At 40.4% G+C, this 17,342-nt stretch overlaps 1 protein-coding gene across 6 annotated transcripts in view; it reads left to right on the top strand.

Annotated features, from left to right (window-relative positions):
• HMGCLL1 (3-hydroxy-3-methylglutaryl-CoA lyase like 1) overlaps positions 1–17,342 on the top strand; it is a 128,263-nt gene that overhangs the window by 47,282 nt on the left and 63,639 nt on the right. For all 6 annotated transcript variants that reach the window (XR_002888141.3, XM_065587839.1, XM_024101610.3 and 3 more), the window contains exons 6-7: positions 6,103–6,166; positions 11,745–11,933. Coding sequence is in view for 5 of the 6 variants with exons in the window: in XM_065587839.1 (XP_065443911.1) it covers positions 6,103–6,166; positions 11,745–11,933 (253 nt within the window). In the remaining variant the exon portion in view is untranslated. The remainder of the gene's footprint in view (positions 1–6,102; positions 6,167–11,744; positions 11,934–17,342) is intronic.

Here is a 17,342-nt window from a genome sequence, read left to right as displayed (position 1 = left end):
CTTCTTCATGTCATTGCTTCCACAGAGCGCTCCAGTGGGAGTTGCATGTCAAGTCAAGGAGCCACAGAAGTAGGAGCAGTTAACTGGCAATTTGGAAACCCATAGAAATCCCTGGAACTCAATATTTCATAGGCAGAAGGAGGGGTATTTACAGTTTGAATGCACTTCCCCTTTGGTCCAAAACAGTACAGATCTATTGAAATTCTGGGCACATTGCAAAGCCCATCCTTTCCCCCAAGTTTTTTGTGGGCTATGAGTGTGAAGGGAAATTTGAGTGTTTGTATCTGAGAGAATAGCAAATACTTGAGGTATTTTCAATTGGTACCTCTTGTTTGGCTGATTTATCTTTGTTATCTGGCAAGCAGTAGTGCTGGTTCGGTTTTGTTCTGACTTGCAATTTTAATGATTAATATAATAATGAATAGAGCTTGGGAGAGGTACTTTGGAATTTATTATATATTGCAATAAATAGAATGCAATGAAATAGCTTTTGTTGATAGGTCTGTTAATACAGATAAATCAGAATTAAGATTATGCTGAAATGATTTTGTTTTTGTGACTGCAGTGCAGTGAAAATCAATCCTGAACTCGGGCCAAACCCTGCAGCCTTTACTTCAGAAACTCCTAAGAGTCCACAGGATTTGGCCTCTAATTTTGTAGGCTAAATATTTTACTTGAATTACCTAGGTAGTAAAAACAGATTTATGTATTAATGTACATAAGTTGTATTTATATATTTTTTCAACACAGAGATTTCCTCTTCTAAAGCACTATTGTTGTTTAATGTGTTATTTATTTGCAGGAAACGGATAATTTGATACCTTGCCCTAATTTCTTATTTGTACAGTTGAAAAATACTTCCAAAAATAATTTTAAAGGGTTCAAATTTTATTTTCTATTTTTACTGGCCATCTAGAATTAACATAGTGAGTGTAAATCATTGGCAATTTGTGAATCTGATGAAAAATGTATTCAAACAGTTTAAGCTTCAGCATGTCTTACTGTTGCTGCAGCTGCACCAACATTTACACGATCATCCAGAAAATGTATGCTGTCAGCTGTCACACTGAAAGTCGGTAATGCAGTATACAGTCTTCTAAATGTTTACTGAAATAGTTCAAATGTTTATGAAAAATAGAAAACTTGCATATGGTCTAAAATATTGTGCCATTTATTGGTGTCATAAAGTTTTTTTTTTTTTTTTTTTTAAATGTGCACAAAACTTTACAATAACATCTGGGACACATTCTGTGAGGACACTGTGCCAAATCTGTGGTCATCTAATGACTCCTGTGTATATTTTGCATGTGAAATGGCATTAAAACTTCTGCCTTTACAATTTTGCTCTTTAATGTGTAATTCAGGTAACATTGAAAATATCACATATTTTCCCAGTGATTAAAATGAAGCAAAACAGATGGGGTTAATGGAAAACCATGGCACATGATAATTGCAAGTATTCACTTGTGTTTTATTAGTAAATCTAAATGTAGCATAAGAAGAAAATGTTAAGTAAATTCTGGTTAGGCTAGATTCCTTTCACGTTAATATATTCAAAAACTTCAAAAGACACACGTAAATTGTAAATGCTCCAATGCATGTGTAAGTTCTTTAGGACTGTCTCTCTGGGTCAGAAATTGATATGCAAATATAACAGTAAAAATGACAGAAGTATGTGTTTCTACTTTAACTTAAAAACAAAGCAAAACAAAAAACCCAGCACCACATATAAATGTATGCTCCCATCCTGAAAATGCTTCTGCATGTGAGTAGTCTCTGAGGGCATTGGGGAGACCCACATGTGTAAAGTCACTCATTTGTGCAAGTGTCTTCAGGATCAAGGCCATAGAACTGGAAAATACAAAGAAATACTCAACATAATAAAAAAACTGCTCTAATTCTAAAATATGTCCTTGTAAAAGCTTCCACTTTTTAAGCATGCAATTCGAAATTATTATATATTATTCTTTCAAATATGTTTTCTTTTTGAATCCTTAGATTTTAAAAATGACCAGTATTATGGATTTCTCAGTATCGCAAAAGAACATTGGAATGTCTGACATGATTTAGTTTATCTCTAGGTTTGAGCATCATTTGACCACCAGTTGACTTATTCAAAGCTTGAGATATATAAATACAGTATACTCTTTGTTTATTTTGTTACTTATTTTATGCCATGGAATATGGATGTTATAACACTAAGCCTTTTGTAAATCATTGTTTAGTACATGTAAGACTCCAAGTAAGACTATTTTCTCATTTATGTTAAAGAAAAAGCTCCAGTGTACTAAAAAGAATCTTCCACTGTTAAATATATGGGGGAAAAAGGTATTGTTTTTCCTTCCATGATAACACACACAATAGGATGCAAAATAATGGGGATGGAGGAGGGATTGCAGAATCACTATTTATTTTAGGTGTTCTATTCTGTTATTGGTTGTGGTCATGTTTGAACTTATTTGAAATAAAATATTTGGAAAACTTGCTTGTTATCTCCACAATATTTAGTTTTTTATAGCAGGAGGGGTTTTTTTTTTTTTACTTCAGTAAATATTTTCACAATAAGGAGTGTTAAAAATTAATAGACAGCTCTTCATTTAAAAAATAATTGAAAAGTTTCAATTACCAAAATACGCTAATCTGTATTGATACAACATCACACTAAACCTTTCTCTGTTTCAAGCACAATTTTCTTGTTAATCCAGCTCAGTAATGTCTCTTTCCCTTCTATTATGGCTCAGCTCAGCTTCCCTGATTTCAGCAATTTTGTTTAAGCCAAGTCTGGCTTTAAAGTGCTTCATTTTCTTCACATATAAAACTGTTTATTATACTACGAACTAAACACCAACAACCTAACTTGGTGCAAATCAATACTTTTCAAAGCAGTGTATTTTTTTTTATTAATACAAATAGAAACTTTGGTCTCGTGATGATTTTTCTTGCATGCTAGGATCCTTGAGGGCTGGTCTACACAAAATTTTGTAATGCTTTGTGTAACTCCTTACTGTGGATGCAGTTACATATTTACTTTAGCATATTTATATTTAGTAAATTTAACAAAATCAGCTGTTTTGATATAAATACTCTATATGGATATAACTGTATCCACACTTGAAATTGCACCAAAATGGTATAGACAAGCCCTTAATAGTAATTGGAAGAACACATTTTAGCACTTGAGTGGTAAATTGTTCTATATTCTTGCTCTATATTAGGTCAGCTACCCACAGTCCCAAGGAGAAGTTTTGGCAGCCATGGATCAGTGGGAAATGGGGTACCCCAAGCCTGTCCCCTTTGCCATGACCAAACACCAGCACAGGGGAGGGTTAAGAAGAAGGTTCAGCCATGATGGTGGCCCTATACCAAACCCCCTGTGCAGAGGGAATCCACATGGAGCCCTTTAAACTCTGTGAAATGCAGGATGCTTTATGCCACCAGAAAGGTAAAAAATAGCCTTAATGGGACAGAGGATCTAGCCCATCTTTTGAATAAGAGATATCCCTGCACATTGCTCGCCCGCGCCACTTTTCGCCGCCCCCATTGGCCCGGGACGGCGAACTGCGGCCAGTGGGGGCCGCGATCGGCCGAACCTGCCGCGTCAGCAGGTAAATAAAACTGGCCCGGCCCGCCAGGGTGCTTACCCTGGCGAGCCGCATGCCGAACGTTGCCGACCTCTGGTCTAAACTAACTAACTTATGTTTCAGTATTATGTGCTTTATATATTTTTTGTTCATATCTTTAAAAGAGTTGTTTTTTAAAGGAGATATTTATTCTGTCTTGTACAGCACCTAGCACAATGGGGTCCTGGTGCATGACAGTGGCTCTAAGGTGCTACTGCAATATAATAATAGTAGTTTTGAATAGTCTGTTTAATGCCATTTGCAAATGAGCACTATATAAATGTAATTTTGTTACTTTTTTAATAAGGAAAACTAAAATGTCAATATAATGATCCTGTTCTGATTGACACATTTTGGTCTTGGCTTGGAGAATCTCTTTCTGGGGGAATCTACTGTCACACCCTCCCACACATCCCTTCTTGTAGTAAAGGCTGGTTGTTTCTGACAAATGGCTTCCTCCAAGAGGACCTAGTATATCAACTTATTATGAATTCACCTACTGATGGGCATATACATTTTAGCACGATTAGCCAATAAAAATAAATACATCTGCAGCGAACATGGTATACTATATGCTGCCTTGCACTATAATACTAAACAGGAAACAGCAGCATATGAATCTGCAACTGGCTTCTCTAGAGGCTGCACACTTCCACAGGTGATAGCAGGGGTGGATCTGGCTCTGGAAGTATCTCTGAAACAAGCTGACAAAGAGCTGATAGCATTGTAGAATTTAGTTTCTTCTTGGATTTATTTTGCTTTTAATGCACTTTGGTTGTGATAAATTTGCTCAGTTATTCTGTGTGTAGCTAATGTCCAGCACGTGAGAGTCTTTTGCAAGGCCTGTGTAGTGATAGAACTGGGCTCCTGTTCCCAATGTGCTTTGGTTCAGGGACCACATAGTGTACACGCCATTTGTGGATCATTTGCCATTTGGTTTTGGTTGTTGGGGAATGTTGAACAATCTTCCTTCCCCCTGCTGACCCGTTGTGACCATTCAACATTTCCGTTCAAAATATTATACAAGAAATTTGGGGGAGGGGGAGGGGTTGGATATAACTAGGATAGGGCCAAATGATACCCACCTTCAGTGAAACTCTGAGCAGGGGAAAAGGGCTTGGGGAAACTCAACAAGGTGAACCTTGCAGAGTTTCTCTTTTTTCGTTCTTGTACTGAAGACTAAGAGGGATTCTAATCTCATGGGAATTCCCCCAATCTTGCAGAACCTGGGATTCTATGGGGAAATAAAGTTACAGCTGCATGATTCCTGAAGCATATGGATCCCCTCACATTCCTGGCTGGCCTTCTCCTCACTTCTGGATGCATGGTTTTGGGTACGTTCTGCTGTTTCCTTGATTGTATACAAAGGACTCTGTCTTGCAAACTGCTGGCACTCTGGTCCTGATTCAATGAAGATCATAAGCACATGCTTAAAGATAGCTGTGTGCTTCAGTGGATCATGGCCAGAGTGCTGAGTACCCTGCAGGATTAAGTCCTAGGGATATGATCAAAACCTATTTTTAAGTCAATGGACAGGCTCCCATTGACTTCAGTGGGCTTTGGATCAAGCCCTAAGACTTTCCATGAGGTGAGGGGAAGCTCCTCAGAAGAATGTTAATGCCAGTAAGAACCCTGCAGATTTCAATTTTCTCCCAGTTCTATACTGTAGAGATTCCTTTGGCAACATCATTTATGTGGAACAGACTCTGTTGAACTTACAAAAATCACACTTTAATTACACCACTCACCGGGTGGATTTCTGCTTGGAAGTCCATTGGCATTTGAGGGGAATGTCTGAGTAGAGTAAGTGCTGCCTAGGTTTACTTTCCACCTTCTACCTTGCCATGCCCTCCCATACCTCCATGCCCATCTGTGTTATGTAAGCCTAGCAGGGCAGCGCTTCTGCTAGCTTGTGTGAAGGGGTAGGAGTACATCATTGCCCTTTAAGCACATGTTTTCCCCACTCTGCTTCAGGGGTCGTTCATACCACATCCCAATCAGATGCAATTCTTCTTGCTCTGATGTACTGTTATGTACATGCGTATGTAAAATATGTTTCATTAATGTGTAAATATATCCTGTATATTATGTAAAAATTACCACTTTTATACTGATTATAGATTATAATCCCATCTCACTGTTAAAAAAAGGCTACTTTTTTCATACAGATAAGTATAAAACAAAAAAGTCTGACTTTGGAAACGTTAAGTGAAGTTTCCAGCAACAGCATTATCTTGGCCATGTTCCCTGTCCTTTATATTTGATGATATGCATTGAGCATGAAGAGAAGTATATCAAACTACATGTTTAGAGTTAAAAGAAAAATAGTAGTTCTCTATTTGCAACCTTTATTTTGCATGTCTTGACCTAATTGTGCAACCTTATTCTTGCATTAACATTTTGTTGCATTTAATAAGTAGATATGCATAATATATATGCGTACATTGTATACACTTATCTATGTCTGTCCTTTTGAATGTAGGTATGTATCTTGTGCACTGGGATGCCCGTATGAAGGAAACATCATACCAGCTAAAGTGGCAGAAGTAAGAATGCATCTGTCTTTCATATGTTCTAAACACGCTTGAATTATTTTCTCTGTTTAATCCTAGAAGGGTCAATAATGAATCAAAATCAATGTAAAAGGAACACAAAAACCAAACAAACTCTAGACTTGGGTGAATAATTTTGCTCAGCACTATCCACTTAGATGTAAAGAAAATAATGTGCTTTGGTGGTAATCCATCACAAAGCAAAAAATGAGGAGTTATTTCCTTCAAACAGAAGGGCAAGGAAATACTTTGGAAAATAGACTCAAACGCACATGAGAATAGACCATGTTGCATGAGATTTTTTTCCAGCATGATCCCCTGTAAGCAGCAGCTGCTGTTAAATTCACTATGTGCCGACACCAGTTTGCTGCTCCCCTACAGTCAAACTTGCCATTGAATCGTGGTCCTCTGGGCATACAGCACCCAAGTGCTGGCATCTGCAGTAGCTGCACTAATTGAGAGAATGGACCAGGGACCCACTCACAAAATACTTTCCTACTACAAAGCTGTTGGGGGGCGTAAGTACATAAGGAAGGGGAGACTGATGAACGCGGTTAAAAGAGGCTGCCTTCCCAAGTAGGGGAAGAGACAAGAGGCAAAGCTGACAGGAAAGTAAGGCCTGGTCTGCACTACACAGTTAGGTCGACATAAGCTGCCTTGCATTGACTTAGCTGTGGAAGTGTCTTCACTGAAATTTGGCTCCTGCTTGCTAAGTACCTCTCTATGCTGATTTAGTAACACCACCTCCCCGAGCGGTGTAGAGTCACGGTCAATGTAATTAGGTCAATGCAGTGTCAGTGTAGACACTGCGTTGCTTACGTTGACTTGCTGGCCTCTGGAGCCATCCCTTGTTCCACACTGACAATACAATTGATAAAGATGCTCCTGGTGAGGACATGCACCACTGACAGGAGCCAAGCGTGCGCACACACGCACACACACAAGCAATTTAATAACTGCGGTGGCTCTATCCTGACATAAGTTAGGTTGACATAATTTTGTAGTATAGACATGGCCTAAGAAACAGCTGGATAGGCCTCCAGCAGAGCGGGGTGGGGGGACTGTGGAAATGAGAGGGGAAAGAGAAATCAAGAGGCACAATAAAACAGAGGTAACAGCTGTAAAGATTGTCATTCTGGGGAAAAACACATCACACTCTTGGCCTTTGGCAATACTCCCCTTTTTTTTTTTTTTTTGCCCAATTGCTTTTGCAGCCAGTCAACATTTGTATTCAGCGTGGGGAGCTTGCAAGGCATGTCCTCTCTCTCCACATCTTCTCTCCATACTGGTGCCAGTTGGAGCTTGTGATAATGCTCCCACAGCAGCCACACACTTATGCTCTTTGGAAAATTTGCTAGATTGGAAGGCATTCAGTATTTCTGAATTAACTGGTTTTAAGAAGAAGTGAAAGTTAAGTGGCACAGCTTTAGATATAGTGATAATGACAGATTCAGCTGTGCTGTAATGAATTGCTTATTGCAGACATTTCCCCAAGAAGGCTTCTTTCAATGTGTTGCTTATTTAAGGACCACTTACCTTCCTTGTACAAAACTAGTCCCTTACAGAGTTACAGTAGGAGTGCTCTTTAATGGCCCTATCCCATAAACCTTTACTCGTATAAATATTGCATACTGTACCTTAATCTCATTCAATGTCTTCTTCAATAGCCATACACCTATGAGCACATTGTGAGTGATCAAAATAAAATAGCATTTTAAAGTAACTAATTTAGGCTCTGATTCAGCACATATGTCACTAGAAGCTTGTAAGCAAACCTGGGTGGGTGGCACACAGACACATCTGCTTATGTAATTTGCTGGGTCAGAGCTGTCACAGTTACGGGGCTAAATGCTCATCTCATACCTCCTGATCTCTTTGAGCACACCCCCTCTCAGGCCTCAGCCCTCAAGCCATCACTTTTCTCAGGATGGAGTCACACTATTCTCCCATTCTCAGAACAGGCCCTGGATTAGTCTTCTGTGTCTCAACACGATTTATCTCAGGAGATCTGACTTTATGTCCTTACCCTGCAATTCTGTTCCCTCCAGGAGCAATAACAGCAAAGTTTTCTGAAATGCTTTTGTTCTGATGAGTAATACATCAGATCTTTAAATAATAAAACAGACAAAACGCATGTCTAGCTTATCAGATTTCTAACCATCTTCTACTCATAGTCTGTTTCCTTAATTCACAAGACATTTCTCTCTCCCTCTGGGTAAGGGCTACTCATGTGAGTAAGTGTTTGCAGGATTGGGCCATCAATTAATTTTTCAGTCCACCTTTAGCACCAAGTCACTATTTGGAGTAGGATAGCCTAGTAAAATAGTATGGGTAGCATAGAAAAAGGTTTTATTTTGATAATGTTAATGAAGTTGCTCCTCTTGAAGATAAAACCCCCCACACTGCTAACATACTGGCTTGGTAATTCCCAAACTCCTGGAATTTTGAAGAATGTAATTCATCAGCCTTGTCCTAGAATATTAGGATGCAGTAGTTGTATGACAGTGTGAGAGTAGTTGCCTACTCATCTTTCCAATCCATGAGGTTTCTCTGTAGTTAAAAGAAAAAAAATTGTTGGCTTTTTTTCAAAACTCAATTTAAGAATTTAACTTTTGATCATAGCAAGGTAATGGAGTTAAAGTCCAGAAGGGACCATCATATCAACTAGTCTGGCCTCCTGTATATCCCAGACCACGAACACCATTTAGCACCCACACACACCTCTCAACAACCAAAATTAGACCAAAATATTACAGGCCAAAGGAGCCTAACCTATCATGTGCCAAAGGCAGAAAATAGGAGGGACTGAGATGCACCAGTGCCTGAGATCCTGCATGGCAGAGAATTAAGTGAGATTACCTAATTAACCCAGCAAGTGACCTGCACCCGACACTGCAGAGGAAGGTGAAAAACACCCAGTCACTGCCAATGTGACATTGTGGGGCTCGGAAGGAATTTTCCCCTTACAGTTAGACTTTGAGCATGTGAGCAAGAACCAAACAGCTGAGCATGTGAGGGAGAGAGAATGCTGGGTGCCACCTCAGAGCACTGGCCTGCCCCGTCCAGTGTCCCATCTCCAGCTGTGTCCATCTTCGATGCTTCAGAGAAAGGAGACCCAAATACATAGATAAAAACTAGAATACAGTTTGGGGAAAAATCCCTTCCTGATTCCTCCAGGTGGCCAGCTGAAGCCCTGAAGCATGAGCTTTGGGAATATCAGACGTAAAGCAGAAGGGACTGCCAGGGCTGCCAACCCCTGTCCTGCCCCCATCATCACAAGCAACCCCCTCATATAATCCCACTCCTAAATTTGCCCAACTCTCTTAAAACTAATTAAGTTGTTTGCCCTCACAACTCCTATTGGAAGGCTGTTCCAGAACCTCACCTCGATAGTTAGAAAGGTATGTGAGGGCACTCAGTTGATGAAGAGAGGAGCAGAGCAGAATTTTTCCTTCTTCTACCTGACCCTTTAGGGCTCTCTCTTTGGGAGGAAGGGGGACCCAAAGACCCAGCAGTTGATGGAAGGAAGGTGGTTTCCAGCAGCTTATAGGGGAAGCGAGGGATAGAGATGCCTCTGCTCTTCTTGTCATCCCAAAAGTGCACCTCCAGACAATATCTTCAGCAGATAATTAAAAGGAGGGTCTAGAAAAAAAGATGCAATCTAATATTATAAACTCATGTTGAAATAAAAAAAAAAAAAAGATTGAGGTTTATGGGCAGAAATCCCCACAGAGTAACAGTGCCTTTCTTGCAGCTATGGTCTATTCAGGCACCTGCAGTGTGTTTGATGTATAGATGTGCAGCAAGACATGGGCCTTCCTTACACCAAGGTGCTTACAATCAAATGAAGGTCCTTCTATTTTATTTTATTTTATATTAAGTGTGTGAGAAATTTATTTTGATTGGAACGTGGATCTTGGATCTGAAAGCAAGAATGGCTTTACTACATTTGCCATAGCCCTAGTGCTCATATCCGCCTTACAAGCTTTGAACAGAACAATTCAATCCACTTGAGTCCTTTTTCATCTGTTCTTTGAATTAAGCAAATAACAGCATTGCTCCAGTACTTCCGGGACTGGTGGCAAAGCACTTTGTCAACCTCCTCCAACATATATATATATAGCAATCCTGCTGATGATGTCCTTCAATTGCTTTAACAGTACCGTGCAGTACAAATGAAACTATCTTGCAAAGCAGTGTATTTTTTGTTCTGTAATAGTAGATTTGCGGACTGGGATTCTGTCTCTGCAGGGTGTCCTTTTCGGTATGTTTGATGCACAGGTGGGAATGCTGTAAGGAATAAACCTGTTCAGCAACTGAAAATAATTTTTTTGACCATTTCCGAACAAATTCAAAGAGACTATGATGGTAGTTGGAAATGCCCCCTAATAAAAAGTATGAGCTTAGTCCTGCATTCCCTTATTTGCACTAAGTTACTCATATGAGTAGTTCTAGTGAAGTTTATGGTACTGCTTACATGAGTAAGAACTATTCATGAGAGAAAGGGTTTGTAAAATTGGTCTGTATGTTAGGAGTAAAGGAACCTTGTAGACTTTTAATTGTGTAACAGTTTTGAATTTTTTTCACTACAATTTTTTTATTAGTGTCCAGTTTCCTAAAAATCAAGCAATCTAGGGACTAAAATTCCTTTGGTTTGCATTAGACCTTTGATTTCCAAGGAAAGAAAAATCAGGCCTCTAGTTTACCATTTATTGGCTTAGCACACTCAGTCTGCTTGTTCCTGTGAAATATGCAAACCTAAAGGCAAGTCTTTACTAAAAAAATACACAGGGAAGACAGACCAGTTGGGGGATCCCCAGGCATGGCCGTCCCTAAGGGGGTGCTGGGCCCCGCACATAGGCATCAAGTTTCTACCTGCGGCGGGGGTGTGTATGTGCTCCCCCTGGCTCTGCCCAAACCCTGCCCCCACTTCACCCCTTCCCCCAAGGTGCCACCCCCCACCCCCCTTCCCACCCCCGCCCTGCCCCTTCTTGGCCCAAATCCACCCCCTCCCCTGAGTGTGCTGCACCCTTGCTCTTCTCCCCTCCCCCTCAGCACCTCCAGACGCAGCGAAACAGCTGATCGGCGGTAGGAGGTGGGAGGGAGGGAGGGGGAAGCGCTGATTGTCAGGGCCCGCCAGCGGGCAGGAGACACAGGGGGAGGGGGAGGTTGGTAGGGGGGGCTCCTCCCCGCCTGCCCCCTTGCCTCAGCTCCCCACTTGCCTCATCACGAAGTACAGGGCCACCAAAGCGCAGGGCCCGGGGCGGTCGCCCTGATTTGCTGTACCCTAGGGACGGTTCTGTCCCCAGGGAAGTGGATAACTTTGGGGAAAGGCTGAGGGAGGTTAATCCATAAATATAACAAAATTTTGGGTGTAATGGGAGAATGAGGGAGAGTGTTGTGACTTGATGAATTTGGCTTGGGAGATTATTCCATGCATGGGGGCAGCATATGAAGAGGAGAGGAACAGTGTGTTTTACTTAGATGGCAATCATTTTTTACTGTATATTCTAAGTATTTTTGCTCTGGTTACATCTCACCATTTTAGAATGCTTTTCTGTTTTCTAATCAGGTGTCTAAACAGCTGTATAGCATGGGCTGCTATGAGATCTCTCTGGGGGACACAATTGGTGTGGGGACCCCCGGCAGCATGAAAAGAATGTTGGAAGCTGTTATGAAGGAAATCCCAGTGAGTGCTCTTGCTGTTCACTGCCATGACACGTATGGCCAGGCTTTAGCCAATATCCTCACAGCCTTACAGGTAATTCAGACTCTCTCTTTACAGATATTTTCAGTAATGATTGCACTTTAATTCATTTGCTAAACGTCTATGAAGTGCCAGTTACTTTCTGCATTTTCTATAGTTATTACAATTTTTGCACATGCTAAGGGTGAACCCTGATTGTGTCATTTCATAAACCAGTAGAGACACAAGGTGGGTGAGGTAATAACTTTTATTAGACCAACTTCTGTTGGTGAGAGAGACAAGCTTTTGAGCCACAGAGAGCTCTTCTTCAGGTCTGGGAAAGGTCCTCTGAGCATCACAGCTAAATGCAAGGTGGAACAGATTGTTTAGCATAAGTTGTTAGCACATATTAAAATCTAAATGACCATTCAAGGTAGAGTGGCCTGTTACCACCTGTGCAGTCATAGGACAAAAAGAAGGGGGGTTACTGGGTTACAGATTGTTGTAATAAGCTAAATCCAGTGTTTCTGTTCAGTCTATACTTTTTTAGTGTCTAGCGTAATTCCTACTGGGAGGCTGTTCCAGACACTGGATTTATAGTTTATTACAACAATGATCCCTTAGAATATGTGCTAACTACTTATGTTAAACAACCTGTTCCACCTTGCATTTAGCTGTGATGCTTGGAGGACCTTTCCCAGACCTGAAGAAGAGCTCAGTGTGCATCAAAAGTTTCTCTCTCACCAACAGAAGTTGGTCCAGTAAAAGATATCACTTTACCCACCTTGTCTCGCTAATATCCTGTGACTGACACGGCTACAACTACACTACATATTTCATAAGTCATTATCAGTTATATATTCTTATTCACTTAATGTCTTCAATGCCACACAAAAAAAAACACACCAAGACACAGTCATGATGATACTATGTGGCTTTGGTTTTAATGGAAAACAAGAATATAAATTAAATATTAATGAACTCTTGGGTACCACTTTGTTGGAAGCATGTTGTATGTCCATAGGTTACCAAAGTGACTGACTGTCTAGCACCATCTAATTTAGAAAGTGCCTAAATATCAAATAGAATGATGCACAATTACTCCTTAGGTGAATGGATTTTGAGTTTTTACACCAGCCATAACAACTTATTTTGAACTGCTCAGATGGCATTAACCTAAGGCTTATTGGTTATCTATTCCATACAGGTAGTAATTATTTTGGATTATTCTTCTACTGTTAACATGGCTTTGGTGTTCTCTTTCTATTATCTATTTATGTACATTGAGATGGTAAAACAAATTAAATCAAACACCTTTCTAACATGTTTAGTTCCCTTTAAAATGTGATTTTAGTTGGCAAAAAGACTTCAGTTTTTTAAAAATTGTACCCTTTCTATACTAATAATTTTGGATAACAGATATATTGACTTTATAGTTAAGACTTAAATAAACCTTCTTCGTCTTTCAAATCCCTCCTTAAAATTCATTGCTCTTATGATGCCTACAAAACACTTAACAATGACTAGGCAGCTGATGTATTAAAACTGCTACTTAATGACCAAATTTGTTTCACTGTTACCTGGTCCTCCCTACCCACCTTTGTTTGTTTTCTCTTTTGGTTGTCTTTTCTCATATGCTAAAATAGTAATTTCTTTGCAGTAGGGATTGCCTTTTTATGATGTGTGTAGTGTGCCCAGCACCACAGGTCCTGATCCCTAATTGGGGTTTCTTGGTTATATCATGATACAAATAGTTAAAAAAAAAATGAAAAGAGAAAACAGATTGTCTCACTGATCTTGAATCAGCCTGAGTTTGTCTCATCTTCAGTACTAAATGTGTTTGTACCTAATTAGTAGTTGGATAACTTTAGTGATTAAAAACAGGTATAATTTCATTTTGAAAGACACTATATAGTACATATTTTTCCTTTTGTACAAAGGATAGTGCTTTGGGATATTATGTGGGTGGCTGCTGTTTAATTCCAAATCTTGTCATTGAATAAAATAAATGCTGTCACTACCTTGCAGCTGTACAGATATTGACACATTATTTTGTATACACCAGACTGTAGTTGCTGTTTGTAATAGAACCTAATTCTGCAGTTCTGGGTACAGTTTTCTTCCAAATGTATTTATTTATTTTTCATATGCCTATTTGGAAGAGTTTTTGCTTGTGGGAAGCAGGTCAGATCAAACATTTGTCTTTCGGACAAGTGAGTAGTCAAGGCATTTTTTAGGTGAGTTCTAGTTTGGAAAGGCAGTATTAAAGACCAAATGTTGTACACTCATCCTTTCTGCAGAAGTTCACTGCAGATGCCGGGGTAGAGACAGGTCTTACAGTGCTAGGAGATAATGTGTGTGGCTTCTGCTATAGCACTATTTACATGGAAGAATGGTTTCATTGGCTAGTGGCTCCTTCATCCCCACCATCCCATAAATCCCCCACCACAAATGCTCCTTCCATGCTAATTTCCATGTACACCATGGTACCTCAGTTCTGTGGTGTGGCCCACTGTCCAGGTTCTCCATGGATTGTGATTCCCTGTGCCTTCGCTCTTCACTTGCATCAGTTCTGCGGCCTTTCAGACCAGATGTGCCCACAGGGGAGTGGAGACCTGGATCTGGGCCTGTGTGACATATTGGCCTCTTTGTGAAGTACAGTGTGGGTGTAGTATTATGCAATGAAATTAATTAGAAAAAAAAAACTGTTGAGCAGCAAATTCCACTCTTCCTGCGCTACTGCAGACTAAAACCCCAGACTAAGAACTATTGTATTTCCTAAAAAACAATAAATGACAGCAGGAAAGCCACAGATCACTCTACACTAATTTAGTCAGTGCTTGGATGTGATCTCTCTTGGGGTACCTCGTACGTGGGGCAGGAAGAGGTGTTGGTGATTTCAGAAGTAATTTTTTGTACTGATCGCATTGTGTCATGCAAGTTTATACAATTCCAGGACATTTTCTTTTGGTTGGGGTTGATCCAAAATACTATAGGACTGACCGAATGAATGTGCATAAGAAATTAGCGGGCAAGTAGCTTTGCTATTTAAGTAGTGGGTTTTATGTGTGTTATTTTAACAAAAGGGTAGGTAGTGATACATGACAGAAATTAGCCAACTTTTAAAAGGTAAGTATTTTTTTAAGTTGTTGAGCGGAATAATAAAGATGAAAAGCATTGACTAGAACAGGGGTCGGCAACGTTCGGCACGCGGCTCGCCATGGTAAGCACCCTGGTGGGCCGGGCCAGTTTTATTTACCTGCTGACACGGCAGGTTCGGCCGATCGCGGCCCCCACTGGCCGCGATTCACTGCCCCGGGCCAACGGGGGCAGCGAGAAGCCGCGGCCAGCACATCGCTCGCCCGCGCCGCTTCTCGCCGCCCCCATTGGCCCGGGACGGCGAACCGCAGCCACTGGGGGCTGCGATCGGCCGAACCTGCCACGTCAGCTGGTAAGTAAAACTGGCCCGGCCCACCAGGGTGCTTACCATGGCAAGCCGCGTGCCGAACGTTGCCGACCCCTGGACTAGAAAGATGATATTTCTTTTTTTAAAGAGATTTTTCTGTACAAATGTAAAGGACATATGAAGCAATATTTCAAAAGAATAAATAAAAGATTTTAAATAGACTGACTGTTGACTGACTAGCTGAAACTTGGCTGAAGGAGGAAACTAAAATATCAGAATATAGAATGTATAGAAGTAACAAACTCAGCAAGACTGTATGGGGTATTGCTACTTTGTTAGGTAAATACAATATTTTTGAGTAAAATTACGTATGTAGGCTGGATAATGTGACAAAGAGAAAATTTAGCTGAAAGAAACAGTGAAACATATTTATAGGAAACTATCAACCTCTAAGGGAGAATAAAAAGATCAGGAAACTTCTGTGTAGGAGAGGTTCAGTAAAGTTAGAACACTGATTGCTGTTGATTTTAGTTACCTTGAAATTAACTTGCAAAGGATTTGAAGAACACTAAGACAGGGAGTGTGTTTTTATACACATAGCACAGTACTATAAACACTTAAATAAACTTAAGGGTAAATAAGTAAACACTTTTCAGCATATTGGAAATGAATATGTTGGCTGTGGAGAAATACTAAATGCGTGATTTATGCATTAATAACACTGCTCTACAGCCAAAATGCTTCAGAAACTTTACTAATTCTGGGTCACTGAAAACGAAAATGATGCTTAAAATTGTTGATTGGCTCTAGTTTTCAAGATATGCTATTGGGTCAGTATATACGACCCTTGACTTGGGAATGGCGGAGGATAAGTGAGTTATAAAGGGAAGGGATCTCAATTTAAACCAGAAATGACTAAAAAACATCTTTGACTGGATCTATGAATAAATCTATGACTGGGTTTGGACAGTACTTGCTTTTTAGGCAAAACAATGAATGATGCAATCTGAAGCTGGTATTGCGTCATACATGATATGAATTGCATCATGTTATTCCTAGAAGTCATGGATGATGCAATCATAACGAAGCTTACATCACTCTGCTGAACAGATTGCCCTATATCAGCTCTAGAAATCATACAGTGTTGTGCTCTCTTATTTGTCAGTGTTTCATTTTGCAGAGGGACACATTTCTGTTTAGCCAAAGTGAGCAGAGATGCCTCGTACTTGTGTGAACAGTGCAGATAACTTCTGCTATGTTTGTGATGAAGTGACTTTTGCATCACAAAAGCACAATATAACCACTATAGTTAAGAAAGCCTATCACCTTTATTTTGGCTGCAAAATTGGAGATCAGGACAAGAGATGAGCCCCACACATATGCTGCAACACTTGTGCAACAAATCTTCGCCAGTGGTTGAACAGGAAAAGGAAATCTATGCCTTTTGCAGTGCCAATGATTTGGAGAGAGCCAACAGATAATACCATCAATTGTTACTTCTGCATGGTGCCTCCAGTTGGGAAAGGTGTGTCAAAGAAGAAAAAGTGGACTGTGCATTATCCAAACATTCCATCAGCTATACGCCCAGTACCCCACGGAGAAGGACTGCCGGTTCTTGATGCACCAGAGTCATTCTCACTTGAGTCAGACGAGAAAGAGGAAGAGGATGAAACTTCTGGTCCTGAACCATCAATGTCACAGGACCCACATTTTCTCCCATCCTCCTCCTCTGAACCACACCTCATAACACAAGGTGAACTGAATGACCTTGTCAGGGATTTGGAACTACCCAAGAGTAAGGCAGAGCTGTTGGGCTCCAGACTACAGCAGTGGAATCTGTGAGGAGGTGATGTTAGGGTTTCCATGTTCCGTGACTGTCAAAAGGATCTTGTCCCATTCTTCTTCATGGAAGGTGATCTTGTAGCCTGCAACAACATCGATGGTGTGATGGCAGCCCTCAGCATCGTTCACGATCCAGATGAGTGGAGACTGTTCATTGATTCATTGAAGACGAGTCTTAAAGCTGTTTTACTGCATAATGGCAATGTTTTGCCATCAATTCCAGTTGGTCATGGAGT

Source organism: Chrysemys picta, chromosome 3, assembly GCF_011386835.1.
Source record: "Chrysemys picta bellii isolate R12L10 chromosome 3, ASM1138683v2, whole genome shotgun sequence".
Taxonomy (NCBI): Eukaryota; Metazoa; Chordata; order Testudines; family Emydidae; genus Chrysemys; species Chrysemys picta.
Note: the sequence above shows the minus strand (reverse complement) of the source record. Positions and strands in the feature narration are given on the sequence as shown.